The 14,388-nt window shown below is 45.5% G+C and overlaps 1 protein-coding gene across 1 annotated transcript in view; it reads right to left on the reverse strand.

Moving 5' to 3' along the window:
• The window catches only part of Plxna4 (plexin A4), a 446,194-nt gene that overhangs the window by 163,686 nt on the left and 268,120 nt on the right, over positions 1 to 14,388 (reverse strand). Inside the window, exon 4 of the mRNA XM_038319125.1 lies at positions 4,257 to 4,388. Within this exon, the coding sequence (XP_038175053.1) occupies positions 4,257 to 4,388 (132 nt within the window). The remainder of the gene's footprint in view (positions 1 to 4,256; positions 4,389 to 14,388) is intronic.

Genomic DNA, 14,388 nt, shown 5'->3' on the forward strand with positions numbered 1-14,388 from the left:
CCCTCCCCACATAATGGACTAGAACCTGAAATTGTAAATCAAACAAACCCCCTTTTCCCTAAGTGGTTTTTGTCTGAGTATTTTTCCCCAGCAACAGGAATGAAACTAGAACAGTCGCACGCTTACAACTCCAGCATTTGGGAAATAGAGGCAGGGGGATCAGATGTTCCAGGTCATCTTTAGCTACATAGCAAGTTCAAGCTCCAGGTGGGATACACATACCCTTCCTCATAAATAAATAACAAATAAACACCAGCAACGAATGAATAAAAGGTATACACAGGCCTTCTGGGTTCTCATCGGGGCTGAAGGACTTCCTGGTACAGACCATGACAGCGTGTTCTATTAAAACTTAAGAAATTGGATTGTATGCCTTGAAACAAAGGCCGGGAAACACGTGTGTTACAGAGAAAGTAGACGGGGGTCCATTGAAATATAAGACTTGATCCAGGGTTGTAGGTGGCAGTGACATGGAAAATTATATTTTGAAAATATTTTAGAACCAATAAAGTTTTCTGATATGTTGGAATGTAGAGTCATGGGTTAAAAGACAGTCAAAGGTGGTATAAGGTGTGTAGTTGGATGACTTGCTAGGCGATGAACTAGATAGGGATTATGACAGGGTGAGGAACGCTAGGGAGGAAGATGACGAATCTTGGCCTTGGGGATGTTCAGTTGAAAGCATATGGAAGGTATGTATTGGAAGATGCCTAAAAAGGCAAGCAGCTGTGTGAGAAGGGCTGGGTGGAGAGCACCAGATAAGATGAGACTGACTATCATCATTAAGTAATAATATAATATTAAGGAGACGAAGGAAAGAGGAGGGAGGGACCAGGGTAGGAATCAAGAAGCAGAAACTACAGAAGTAACATGAATTCCAGGATGCTGAGGAAACGTAGATGCAACAATCCAAAAGACAGATAGTTTTTCTCAGCTTTGAGCTCACGACGAAGACTTCGTTTCCTAAATTTCTCTGAGCGCTCTTCCAACAATAGCTCTACCGAGGTACCATGCTAGGGGAATCGTTCAACATATTTCCACTTAGGAATTTTGTAAAACTATTGCCTGCAACTCGTTTCTATGAATGGGGTGACACTGTGCACAGACACACCTGTTTGCTTCTGTGCTAATCAATGGTGACTTATATCAAGATAAGTAGAGCTGGATGATGCAAGAGAGTCCATATGGTGCATGACCCTCACCTACACATTGTGGAGGCTTTATAGAAAAAAAAAACATGGATCCCCAGGACTATCTTCCTTGGTATTTTATGTCATTAGGTTAGGTCATTCAGGCATATTTAGTAATCTGAACAGACTAGCACATGTTCACTGCCTGACAACTCACTCCAGGATGGACTCATTCAAGTCTCTACACAGTGAAGTACTTCATCAACTGTTACGCCTTAGGTTCAGCATCGATAAAGCCAAGGACATGGAAATGTTGCCAGTTACTTTGTCAGCTTGAACACAAAACAGGGACCCAATTGAGGAACTGTTTCAATTAGAATTGGCCGCATGCCATCTTCCCGAGGAAAAGTTTTGGTTAAATGGTTGTATGTATGAGGCCTTCTAGCCCACTCTGGGCAAGTGTCACCCCTATTCAGTCAGAAGTCAGATGGTTTGAGATGGCTAAGAATGCAAGCTGAGCACAGCACAGAAAGCAGACGAGTTAGGCAGCATAAATCTGCATGGTTTCTTGGGCCGCACTTCATGCCTTGAGTCCCTGCCTTGGCTTCCAGCAATGGTGGAACTCCACCTTTCCAACAATGGTGGAGAAGAATCCTCTCCTCCCCAAAGTTGTTTCACGCCAGTGTTTTATCACAGTAACAGAGAAAGAAAATCAGAACAGGGAACTCAAACGGTATGTCTAAGGTCAGCCTTCAGTTAAGGATGGCTCTGCCTGAAATTCAAGGGATTGACCTCATAGCTGAGCGTGATCCTAAGTGTCACCTCACTTACGTTTGGCACATGGCTGTTGGATAACAGTAGAGGATGCTGGTCCTTTCTGAGCTCCAGAACTTACATGACACTCATCGTTTAGCAAACGGGAGAGTCAGGCTGATGCTCCAATGTCACAAGTTTGAGTGTGGCAATTGTGCCCACAGGCTCATGTGTTTGAACACGTGATCCTCAAATGGTGGCACATGTTGGAGAGGTTATGGGTTCTTTGGAACACGGGGCTAAGCCAGTGGACACAGATGACTAGAATCAGGTCTTTGATTCTAACTCTCATATCTAGCCTGAGTTCTGGGCCTCCTGTTTGCTACTCCAATATGAGCAAGCCGCTCAAGTTCCACTGACCCTCTAAGGTCTTCTCTGCCGTAATGTACTGTATCCCTTGCACCACGTTTATAAACTCACCTTTAAGCTACTCCTGTCAGGTGTTTGGTCAGAGCAATGATAAGCAACTAACGTACTCAGAAATTGTGGGACCTGCGCCCTTAGCCACCGTACTACACAATGAACCTGCCAACCCGTCGGACACTAGTGCTGACCCAGGCAATGGGACCTCTGGTTTTGATTTTGGGTATCTGTGAAGAGCAACTCCAAAATGGACGAACATCTGGCCTTCTCACTCCTGTCTTACTTTCCCGACCAGTATGCCACAATCAGGTGCCCAGCTTGTCTCATCAGCAAACCTGAGTGGAGAGGGAACACTCTAGAGGAGGCAGCGCTGGATGAGAACAAAGCCGAGTAAGTCTTCAGCTGGGCTCTTCAAAGGCAGAAGCATACACACGGTCAGCGCTCCTCAGAGGGGCTGGATCATTTACACTAGCAGTTTAGCTTTTATGTCTTCCAAGGTCCTTTCATGGTTTAAGTCCAGGTTTGAATTGTGGATTTCAGATCAGGCCAGGCATGTTGAAATGTTTCTCTGTCATAGTCAGGTCCTGGGCCTTCTTAAAGAATTCAGTTTCCATCAAAGAAAGCCCTCTCCATCTCCTATCGCCGTATAAATTAGGCAAAGAGTGAGGGAGTGGGGGCATCACACTAAGAAAAGCAAAAAATGCAGATTGGGGATGGATCCATAACCAGCTGCTCATTCCATCCCAGTTGCATCCAAAATATTTCACCATCCCCAAGCCGTGGTGGCCTCCGAAGGGCACCACAATGAATCCCTGTATTGCTGAAGCTGGCAGATCCAGAGACCCCCACTGAGAGAAGAAGTCATCAAGCTCCTAAAGAGGGTTGGGGCTACTGTAGCCTTGCAGGACATAATACACAAGTACTGTGGGCGGCATAATGTGGAGTTCATCTCCCTCACTCTGTGGTGTCGGGACAGACAGAACAATCTAGACTCTGTCAGCAAGGTCCTCCAGAGAGTTCAGGCGCACTGATGAAGAGGAATAAGAGAGAGAGCTGTCCCTCATGGCCCACGGCCGTCTGTCACTCAGCGCTAAGGCATCCATATTCATGAACTAGATGGACAGCTTCCAATATGACCCCCTAGAAATAATGAGGCAGAGGTACAGCAGTGCCTACCCACAGTTGGGGTTCCGAGATATATTGTGGAAAGTAACACTCTGGGCAATGAGGAAGAGGACTATAGGAAACACCTTTAATTATATGACACTGTCCCTGATCTGCATTTAGGACCCCTGATCAACTTACTTAGCACTTGGTTAAACTCCAGAACCAAATCTAACATTGCAAAGTCCTACTAGTTTCAGCCACAATCACCCCTATGCCCTATCTGTCCATGGAATGGCTTTCATGTGTTGTTCTAGAGGTCCCACAGGGTTGTAGGTACACAGGAGCGCTCAGGGCACACAGTGTATCATCTCATTTCACGGCACTGTCTGTTCTCCAAACCTTCATCTATCTGGCTCTTCTGTGATGCTCACTTACCTCGGCTTCTGACAGTAATGTCTTTGCCATCACACAAACCTCTTGGGACCAGAAAGGTGACTTTGACAGGCAGTTATCTGTTGCGTAGGGAAATCTGACCTAGAACTTGCGATTCTAACTTAAAAGGTTTTCCTTTAAGGTAGTAAATGTTGGTTTTGAGCCTAGCCACCCCATCATTTCGAAGCCAGTGGATTTGTTCTAGATCCGTGGATATTTTCCTATTTCAAATGTTCCACTCCTGTTAGAGCAGACCCAGCCCTAGTCCCCAGGCAGCATGACTGAAAGGAAACACACTGAGCCAAATAAATCAAATCACCTCTCTGCAGCTGGCCTCCTGGAGATTTCTATGGAGCCACGGGCTAGCGTTTCGTTACGAGACAAATGTCGAGCAGAGCTCAACAGCCTTACCTGCCTTTCTGACATGATGTAGAGTTGCTCATGGTCCTTGGAAAAGGCCATGTCCCGGAGGACGGGGCCTGGGTCCACTACCTGCACAGTCTCATACTGGAGGGCATTGCCCTTGGGCCCATCCACCCGGATCTGCAGAGAAAAGGAGACGAAAGGTGAGGTGAATGTCTTAGCTACATTTCTATTACCATGATAAAACACCATGACCAAGGCAACTTGCATAAGGATCCGCTTATCTGGGCTCATGGTTACAGAAAAAGACAAATCTGTGATGGCAGGGAAGTACAGCATTAGCTGGAAGACATGGCAGCAGGAAGCCAAAGGCTCATATCTTGAACCACAAGCATGAAGCAGACAGGGCAGTGGGTGAAGTTTTTGCTCTCAAAGACCACCTCCTATGACACACCTCCTCCGACAGAGGCACACCTCCTAAGTGTCTCCAAATAACATCACCAAATGAAAATCAGGTTTGTAAATGTCCAAGACTACGGGGGACTTCTCATTCAAACCATTACAATGACCTTGGATTTCACATTGCTTACAACCCAACTTTAGCCTTGAGACACTCCCAATGGTCAGGGGAGAGGCAGGGAGCTCTGTCTCTGCAGATCTCAGAGTCCAAAATCAAAGACATAAGTGACAGAAGCCAACCGTGACCTAATAATGGAAGCTCAAATGGAGGAAGGAGGGAAACAGACAACCTGAGCTTTGAAAAGAACTCTGTTTTGTCTCTGTTCTTCTATGCTTTAGGAGCAGTTAACGAGGTGGTACTAGTCTTTAGAGATGAGTACGAGACTGGTATCCGAATAAAGGATCCAGGCTTGGGTACTGAGGCAGTTTCAGGTCAGGGAATTATCCCACATAAGCAAAACAAGAAGAAAGGCTAACATTTGTTAGCGGAAGTATTTTTAATATATGAATGTGGGTTTAGTCACTGAGACTTCTACCCAGATATCACTGCTCTGCTTCGCAAGAGTCTCGAGTCGATCCCCGAAACTCCACGTCTCTGATCTCCTTTGATCCATAGAAACTAGTAGCTTATACTTCAGGTTTTAAAATAGATGGTGGGTCCTGAAACAGCTCATTGTGGGGTTCTATTCATGGTCTCAGGAAGGAAAAACATGCCTTGGGCATGAAGCCATCCTCCTCAGGTCTTTTAAGAACGCTTAGATGACTACACAATCCCTGGGCCATCGGCAGGCCCTTCTTAGAAATGTTTAGACAATGTGGAAACCACCAGAAGAGATGTCCCCCTCCATGTATACTGCGTATTGAGAACAAACCTAGAAAGACTTGGGCCTTCCCAACATAACACAGTGGCCTCAATCTGGCCTCTGGCTCGAGTCTCTCCTGACTTTCCTGAAATGCAAGCCATCGATTCAACAGGCTTCCCACCCCATGAGGATAGCACCATCTATGTAAGCGGGGACAAGTACTGCTGAGGAAGTGGCAAAGAGAGAGTCTATGGACTGGAGGACTTGGTGATCTGCTGCTGATACAAGGCTCTGCGAGGCGTCTCTGGGGGGGGGGCTTCAGCGATTCCACCAACAAAACTAAAGAACACATTGCGGTCCAAGCGCCACCATTATGCAGTCATTTTAATTGTTACCTTATAATTTTCAGCTCTTAAGAGATCACGGAGAATAAAAGAGTTACTCAGAGGAATTAAATGATGGAAGGGGACAGCACAGCTGGTGACAACTGATACACCAGAATGCCTTATTTCTGCCAAGTTCACTGAACTCAGATACTAGTTAATTTTGTGGTTCTGAGTTTGATCCCTTGACCGCTATTTATTTTCAAATGAACAAATAAATGTAATTGAGACTCCTCTTTGCTGATTTCCCATTATGCTCATGAAAACAACAACAACCGGAAAACCAGCCCGAAGAGAGATACTCAGCTTTGAGGTAGAAATGTCTTTGAGGTAGTGTCTGAGAGGCACCCCCACCCTCCATTTCTGAACCCAGAGCTGAGCCATCAGTGGGCACATTGGCCAGGCACTTTCTCAACCAAAATGAAACAGAAATCTACGCAGAACCAGCCTGGAGGTGAAGTGATGGTTGTGGCCAGTGGCCAGTGGCCTACCCAGGCTTCATCCTCAGTCAGGAGGAGCCCTGGAGTGGGAACAGAATGATGCTGAACTCACTGGCTGTTCTCGGCTCTCAGGCTCCTGACAGATACAGGCTCCCATAGGAACCATCCCATGCTCTTGGTGTGATCCCCATGAGAAGCTAGATTCAGCGCATTGGGAGTGCTCCTTTTTACCTGCCTCTATCTTCCCTGCTCCTTAGGATGGGGTGATATGCCAGATGTAGTAGACATCATATGGACTAACCAAGGATCCTACAGACACCAATGGGGCAAGCTTTCATAGGCCTGGCTTTTTTTTTTTTTTTCTCGACCCTCCCTATTCTGCCAGAGTAGGAGAACAGCTGGGAAGGTATTTCTCCCCCTTCTCCTCTCCCCTACCACAGCCCGGATCACAGCTTTATAAACTACAGAAAGAAAAGAATTCATATATCTATTCCCTTAGAGAACCAAACACAAGACACGAGCAAAAGTTGATTGTAAAATTGGCTGTTGGTGAAAGCCCTGAAATGAGGCAGAATGGATCAGCTTTCAACTCTCCAGACTCTACCTAGACAAATAGGAATTACTCTTCATGGAATAGACCATGTCTGGCATTTACATCTCATAAATCTGTCGCCTATATTAATACTGTCCATGCTTGCAGGTGATGCATGGAAGGCTAATATTGTCCAAGGTTCCATATCCAGTGAACATGGACACGGAGTCACGGCACGACCCGACCTAGCTTCATTGTCCCATGCTCCCATGAGTTTACACACAGTAAACCCTCACACTGGACCTCAAAACCCTAACACTTAACCTCAGTTCCTATTGCTAATATAAATTTGCATTCTGCCTAGAAGTCTGTGCTGTGCACACACTTACCTGGGGGTGGCAGAAGGAATCAGTCTTTATCTACCGCCGTTCTTTGGGGGAAGAATATGCATATGAGTGGCGATAATGGTGTGAAATTTCAAAATAATGAACCCTTATATTTTCACTTTAGACCTTGCAAAGTATTCTTCAGTAACACTGTCCCATCGGAGAGTTGTAAAATGTTTACGGTGTTGACCGTCAGCTCAATCTTTCTCATTTTACTGATGAAGCAACTGAAATGGGGACTGATCTGAATCTTGCCCAAAGTTCAGTGGAAAACAACGGCTAGACTAGAACCCAGGCCTCTCCCAAGTGCTGGCTCAGCATTTGCCTCATAGTTACTTAGTTTTTCCAAAAGCCTTTGACAAGGCTCCACATGAAAAGGTATTTTAAAATAATGAGTCTCCATGGGATCTCAGGCAGTTTGACCAAAGACATAGAACTGACTTAGAGGCAGGAAAAGACACATTTCTGCATGGAAGAAATAGAAATCGAGAACTCCCTATACACTAGCGTTGCTACTAGTAGTATTTTTTTTTTAAGACATGGTGGCGCACGCCTTTAATCCCAGCACTCGGGAGGCAGAGGCAGGCGGATCTCTGTGAGTTCGAGACCAGCCTGGTCTATAAGAGCTAGCTCCAGGACAGGCTCTAAAGCTGCAGAGAAACCCTGTCTCGAAAACCCAAAAAAAAAAAAAAAAAAAAAAAAAAAAAAGACATGGTCCAGAGAAGGGAGCTGGAAGCTTCAAAGATGATTCTAAGCTTTGGTGGCTAACAAAAAACTCACAGTGGGGACAGAACGACAGGAAGAGGTACTGTCTTTTGTGGGCTGACAGCAAGGGAGGAGCTATTATAAGGAGGTGTGAGACTCAAGGTCAGAGGTCACCTCTATTGCATTGCTCATAGACTACAGGGTATGTGGCATTCTGTGATTAATTATTCAGTAAATGAAAACTACTCTCTACCAATCCAACAACAGTCTCTAAGTTGCTACTCATGATCAAGGTAAGAGACATCACAAGCAAGAAAGGGGACCCCATTATGACATTTTCTACTCCTAGTACCCCAGGGCAGCACTTAATGGGCTATCACAGAGCCATCTTCCTGACCACTACACATAGGCTTTAAAAGGTAGAAACACAGTTCAGATGTTAGGAGCTCATAGCCAGCTCAGCAACTACAGCTCAAACCATGACAAAAAAGGAGACTGTTGGCCAGTGGCTGTACTTCAGTCATAGTATAAAGGCCACCCCAAAACTTTTGGAGTGTCAGCATAAACAAACAAGGTTTGTTACTTTATACAATGCAGATGATACTTGTGGTTACTAAGCTGTGGGAAATGATCCACAAAGAAGGGTGTTATATTTAAAGGCATAAAAAGTAGGGAGACGAACTGTGTGGGGGTCATGGATGCAAATTTGGGTATTGGAGGATGTTAATCTCTGAAGCAAACATTAATGAGGAAATTATATCTCCTCTCTGTGAGTTCTCTCTTGTAGGGATGTGTTTATGCATTCTGTGTCCTATATTGGCAGAATATAGACTGAGCTAGCTTCTGCAGAGGAAAAGTAGTCCCAGCCTGGCCTTTCAGGAGGCTTGGCTTCTGAATGGTTCAGTGTTCATACCAATGAGGTCCATGAGCACAGAGGTGTTTAAATACTGCCACTGGTTCTTTCTTGGGAGTCTGAACAACAGTTTGGGGTGTAACCAGGGATGGTAAAGCAGAGCCTCAAATGATAGCAAGTAACAGGTAGCTCACAGATCGCATGGCAAAGGGCTTTCAACACAGCACATCTGATCATGAGACTCTGGATCAGAACACATAGCAGGTAACCTAAAAGCCTTCATGGGTTACTAAATCTCTTAGGTCATTAAAAAGACTGAACCAAAGGAGTAAAATTGATAGTACTAATGGCTTCATAAAATTACAAGAGCCTGGCAGGAAGGCAAAACTAAATATATGAAAATGATATCAGAGGGGGTATGTGGGCATTTTTCTTCAACACTGTCATGAGGATGGAATGAATGAAACAGACCTAATGTTTCCTGTCTGAGCCCTGGAATGTTCTAGACCAACATTAAACAAGAGAAATATGTAAAACTACTAATGTGGGCTATCTATGCCACCAAAACTTTCTATCAGTGGTCACTTTTTAAAAAAAAAGCTTGTAAAGTTAATGATTGTAACATTCATCTAATGCATTATGTTCCAAATATGATGACATTAACATATATTTAACTGCAAAATTATCAATGAGACATTTTACATACTTCTTCTGATCCTAAATCATTGAAATCTGAGTGATATTTTATAGATATTATACACCTTATTTGGGACATCTACATTTTGGGTGCTCACTGTGTGGGTAATGGCTGCCATATTGGATGATGCCACTCGAGACTGGGCTCTTCCCTACACTCTTATCCTACAGTTACTAAGCAACTTGGCTAAGAATTTAGCTTGGCATTTATCATCTTGGGGTTTCCATAGGCATATGTCTTTCCCAACCACAACATACTAGGATCTCCCAGGGAGCTGTAGCATATGACAGTGTGTTTCATAGTCCTCATGTTTTCGATGTTTGGGGCTGTAAGCATCAACCCTTGGTACAGCATCCTTTAAGCCAAGGAAGTCAAGATGCTTAGATGCAAGGCCCTGGTTCGAACCCAGCCTGGCACTTGCTAGGCTCTACTGTACATACTACTGCCTTTCTCCCCACACCCTGGGCATGTCTCCTGCACAGCAGGACTCCCGATACCCTGGATGGTAGTCAAAATAAATATAACATCTGCTCATGGCACAGGACCAGTCAAACAGTTGCTGTGGGAGCAGGTTTCTGGAGGCTTCCAGCTATATCAGCTACATCTGCTGGGGAGAAGGTGGCAGCCAGACAATTAGACGGTAATGGGCTAACTACCAAGTACACAGATGCACTTCGGTATTGACAACTGGAGAGGCCATACCAGGACTTAACAATTGAACATCACTCCTTCTTGACCCATACAGGAACCTCCGTTACAGCATCAAGAATGCGATATACAACTCCCTCCATGTGACTTAGCAAGGACACACATACACACCCGGCTACCCTACCCATCTTCAGTCTTCCGGCCAACTAGTCTCCAAGCCCAGAATCTTTCTAGGCAGCCAGCCTCTGTCCTTCAGCCTCTGGCCCCCTGCCTATCCACCAGTCAGCAAGGCACCTACCTCCATCCCTGGCAAAGTGAGTCTCTGAGCTGCCAGGCAGACTGCTATTGAAATATCAGCAGGGTGGCCTCCACAAAGGTCAGCTATCCAGGGAGCTCCTGGCAGCTGCTTGTTTGTTTATTGGAACATTATCTGGGCCGGGCTGTTTATTTACATCCATTGAAGGATTGAACAATAAATATCGTCTCCCAGTAGCAGGCAGATGCTTGCACTAGAGCATTCTGGCTGCCGTCTTGCTTGAAATAATCTCCCTAATGAGCAAACAGTGCCATTCATCTCTGAAGACTCAGGCCACCCCTGTACTCCCCCTTTTCCTCCCTCCCTGCATAGTCTATTCTAGCTTCCCCATGAACAGCTATACCTGCCGGGCTGCCGGGCTGATTCTCACAAAAAGGTGAGAATCAGTTTGTTTGCCTTTTTTTTCTGGAAGGCAGGGAAATGGAGGCAGAACTGGTGATGAAGGGAAGGAGGTGAAGGTTAAACTTGGAGGTGTGTCCCATCCACTCTTAAGTCTCTATGTGGAGCATTGATCTCAAACACAGAGGCATGGAGCAAGCTTGCTGTGAGCCCAGATTGGAGGTTTGGTCCGACTGTACTTCTCCAGAGGGTGTAGTGCAGGTGGCATACCCCATTTTTAAGTCAGGCTAGCCCTATGGTCTGGCCTCCCATGTGCCCAGAATCTGAAGAAGGCTCTATGCAGTAAAATGCATAGCAGTTACTTTGCAAAGTTAAGTTTTGCTGGGGCAGGCAGAGATAGGCAAAGTACCTAAGGAGGAGGACCTAGGCTTTGGCTCTTTCTCTCGGAAGTCTCAAATGCATGAGTTTGGCTATCTCACCATCCTGGCCGTATCACCGAGGCAGTAGTGATGAGGGCCCCTGGTAAGGGCTGAGTGCTTGGTTGCAGTAGAGGACTCTGATTCTCTCAGAAAGACACATCTGGAGCCATCAGATCTGAGGTGGTAACTTATTCAGTTGGTCACCACAGGCTCTAGCTGATGTAACTCTGGCCTCTGCCCCAACATCTTGCCATAAAGGCTCCAGAAGCAGACAAAGGGGGAAAAACTAACTACACCACAGAATGCCAGAGTCAGAGACATAATAGGTGCCCATTTGTCAAATGCACAATGTCCAGTATGAGACACTGTGGTCAGAACCATCATGCATATGTATATACCACACATGCACATACACACATATACACCTCCGTATGCACACGTATTTGAACACACCCACATATCTACACAGGCTTTGTCTTCAAAGAAGAAGCAAGTCTCAGTTCAAAAACAGTCTTTGGAGCCTCCCTGGTAAAATTCCATGGGAAGTGATGTAGCACAGGTTTTTCAACTCCTATAAGGAAGAGAAGGAACCAGGAAGAATATAATAGGTTGGCTCAAAGACAGAGGCAGACCTGGGATGAGGCCTGACTACTTTGGCTGGCTGTGGTGTTAAACACTTTAGGAAGGCAATCTCTTACTCCTCTATCCCTAGGGAGGAGATGCCAACTTTTATGGCGGTGGACTTAGACTTTGAGTTCTAATCTGACTCTGGGAGTTTAGAAGTATCCCTGCTACAAAGCAAACTTCCCTCACCCCCTATATACCCACTTCCTGCCAGTATGCATGAAACTAAAACCAAAGAAATCTGTTGAGAAAATCTCACTCAGTAGCACCTTGAATTCTCTAGGGCTTTTGTTTTTGAAATCACCCCTGGTCCCTTGCTGATACTTCCTGTCTGCTTTCTCTGGCCCTCTTTTTTCTTATCCCATAGCATCTATTATCCTATAACTTACTCTACAATGTACTCAGTTATTATAGTTACCGTGTGCCCCCTTGCTGGAATGAAGACACCTTTATGGAGTATATCTCGCAAACCCTTGAGCCATCCACAGAGTAGCCACTGAGATATTTGATGAGGGAGTGAACAAACGAATAAATGAACAAACAAAAATACCTATCGATATCTCTATTAACCTTCATGACAAAGGGTTTCCCTATTTCACAGCGATGAAAGGGGATGCTCTAGCTGAAAGACCCAGAGGCAGGATGATTCTGGAGCTGCCCTTCCACAGGCCTTGGTAGGCAACTCTGCCCTATTTCCCTACCCATGTGAACTCCATCTACTACAAGCTGTGGGCTGCCTCTCCGTTTTGAGACTTAGAAAGTGGGCTTATACCTCACATCCATGTTTAGCCAGTTTAAGTTGCCCCAGAATAGCACAATGAAGCCTCTTTGTTTTGATTTCTTGATTCTAGCCAGGAGAAAGAGAACACAAAAGGAACAGCAAGACTGTAAACAGCAATTAATTAGACAGGCACTGTGTGTGCATGAATCCCACGCCACGACCGCGTTACTAAACACTGGCGGCAAAAGCAATCCCATTGGGTCCCCTATTATACATTCACAGGGCTGAGTGGTGTCTTCTACGCAGGCATTAGACCTTCTTGCCCTGCGCTGTCCAAAGCAAAAATAAACCCAGGGACCTTGGCCTCAGAACTGCACACACGCATGGGCAGTGACACAGGAGAAAATCTCCACCTGTAGATGGTGCAGAATCTGAAGAAATGAAAAGCAAAGTTGGCATGGCTGAATTAAAGCATGGACCAGAGAAGGCTCAGACTGACATATTCCCAATACAGAATATTTTAAAATTGTCCCCTTGTTTCACATGTCCCAAAGATGCATTGGGAGCCTATATGATGAAGCTACAGGTTTGAAAGCTTGGTGTTGCTAGCTACCTTTTGTCCTGAGTAGTCTTCCCTCACAAACTTTTGCTGGCCATTCTTCACATTTGTCTGTTTAAATGGGAGGCTGGACAGATTGTTCCCACTCCCAGAACACGACTACAAATTGATAGATACTCAATTCATCACCTACCATGAGCCAGGTACCATGCCGTGTGCCTAACGTGCACCAGCTCCTTCTGTCCCCTGGAAGATGAACCACGCCCATCCATTCTATGAAAGGTCAGAGTCCAGAGGTGAGGCACATCAGCAGACAGCAGCTAAGCTCCTGGGCAAGCACTGTGAATCCTGTCTCTGACACTGTAGGCTGTGTGGCCTGGAACAACCCACTAAAGCTTTTCCAAGCCTTGCTTTGTTCAAGTTAGAAGTAGAAATAATAACAGCTTCATCACTATTGATATTGTGTCAGAAAGATAATGCCCCAAGCATGTAGAATATTTAATAAAGGGGTAACCATCATGTATCAATAAAAACCAGCTATCAGGACAGGGGAGATAGCTCAGTCAATAAAGTGTTCACCTTGCAAACACTAAAACCTGAGTTCAATCCCCAGAACCCACATAAAATTAGCTGGTCAGGGTGGTACTTGTTTTCAATCTGGTTCTGATCAGATAGGGCATGTAGATCCAGTCTCCTTGGCCACTTCCCGACCAGTGAGACCTAATTTTCAAAAGCAAGGCTGGTAGCATCTGAGGACACTCGCGCTTCACCTCTGTCCACACACATGTGCACACACAGGATCATGAGCACCGTGTGCACACACAGAACATGCCATGTGCACAATTACCACAACGAACGGGCTAATGTGGAAAAGCCATGGCATTCTCATGGACTGTGTACATGAGGAGCACCCAGCACTCTTTGCAGGGATCCAGAAGACACTTCTCTTGCTGGAAGCTCAGGAAAATAGACATGGCTTGGAAATGGTACCATGCCCAAGTTGTCGCAGCATTGCTGTTGCTGTGGCTATATCTGAAATGGTGAAATTCTAACTAAAGCTGGAAGGTGACAGCACAGAGCTGACAAGTGTGAACTGGATGGGAAAAGAGAGCCTTCAAGGTTTCATGTAGGCTTGACTCCTTTACACTCCCGACTTTACCAGTCAGTTGGGATCCTCCAGTCTCTGGGTATAAACCCCATTTTCTTGGTGTCTTGGCAGATGTTTCTGTCCTCATCTGTACCCAATTGTTTTCTGCCTTCAGCCCCTCTTTTACACATGGCCACCATCAACCTAGA

This window comes from Arvicola amphibius, chromosome 2 (genome assembly GCF_903992535.2).
Source record: "Arvicola amphibius chromosome 2, mArvAmp1.2, whole genome shotgun sequence".
NCBI lineage: Eukaryota > Metazoa > Chordata > Mammalia > Rodentia > Cricetidae > Arvicola > Arvicola amphibius.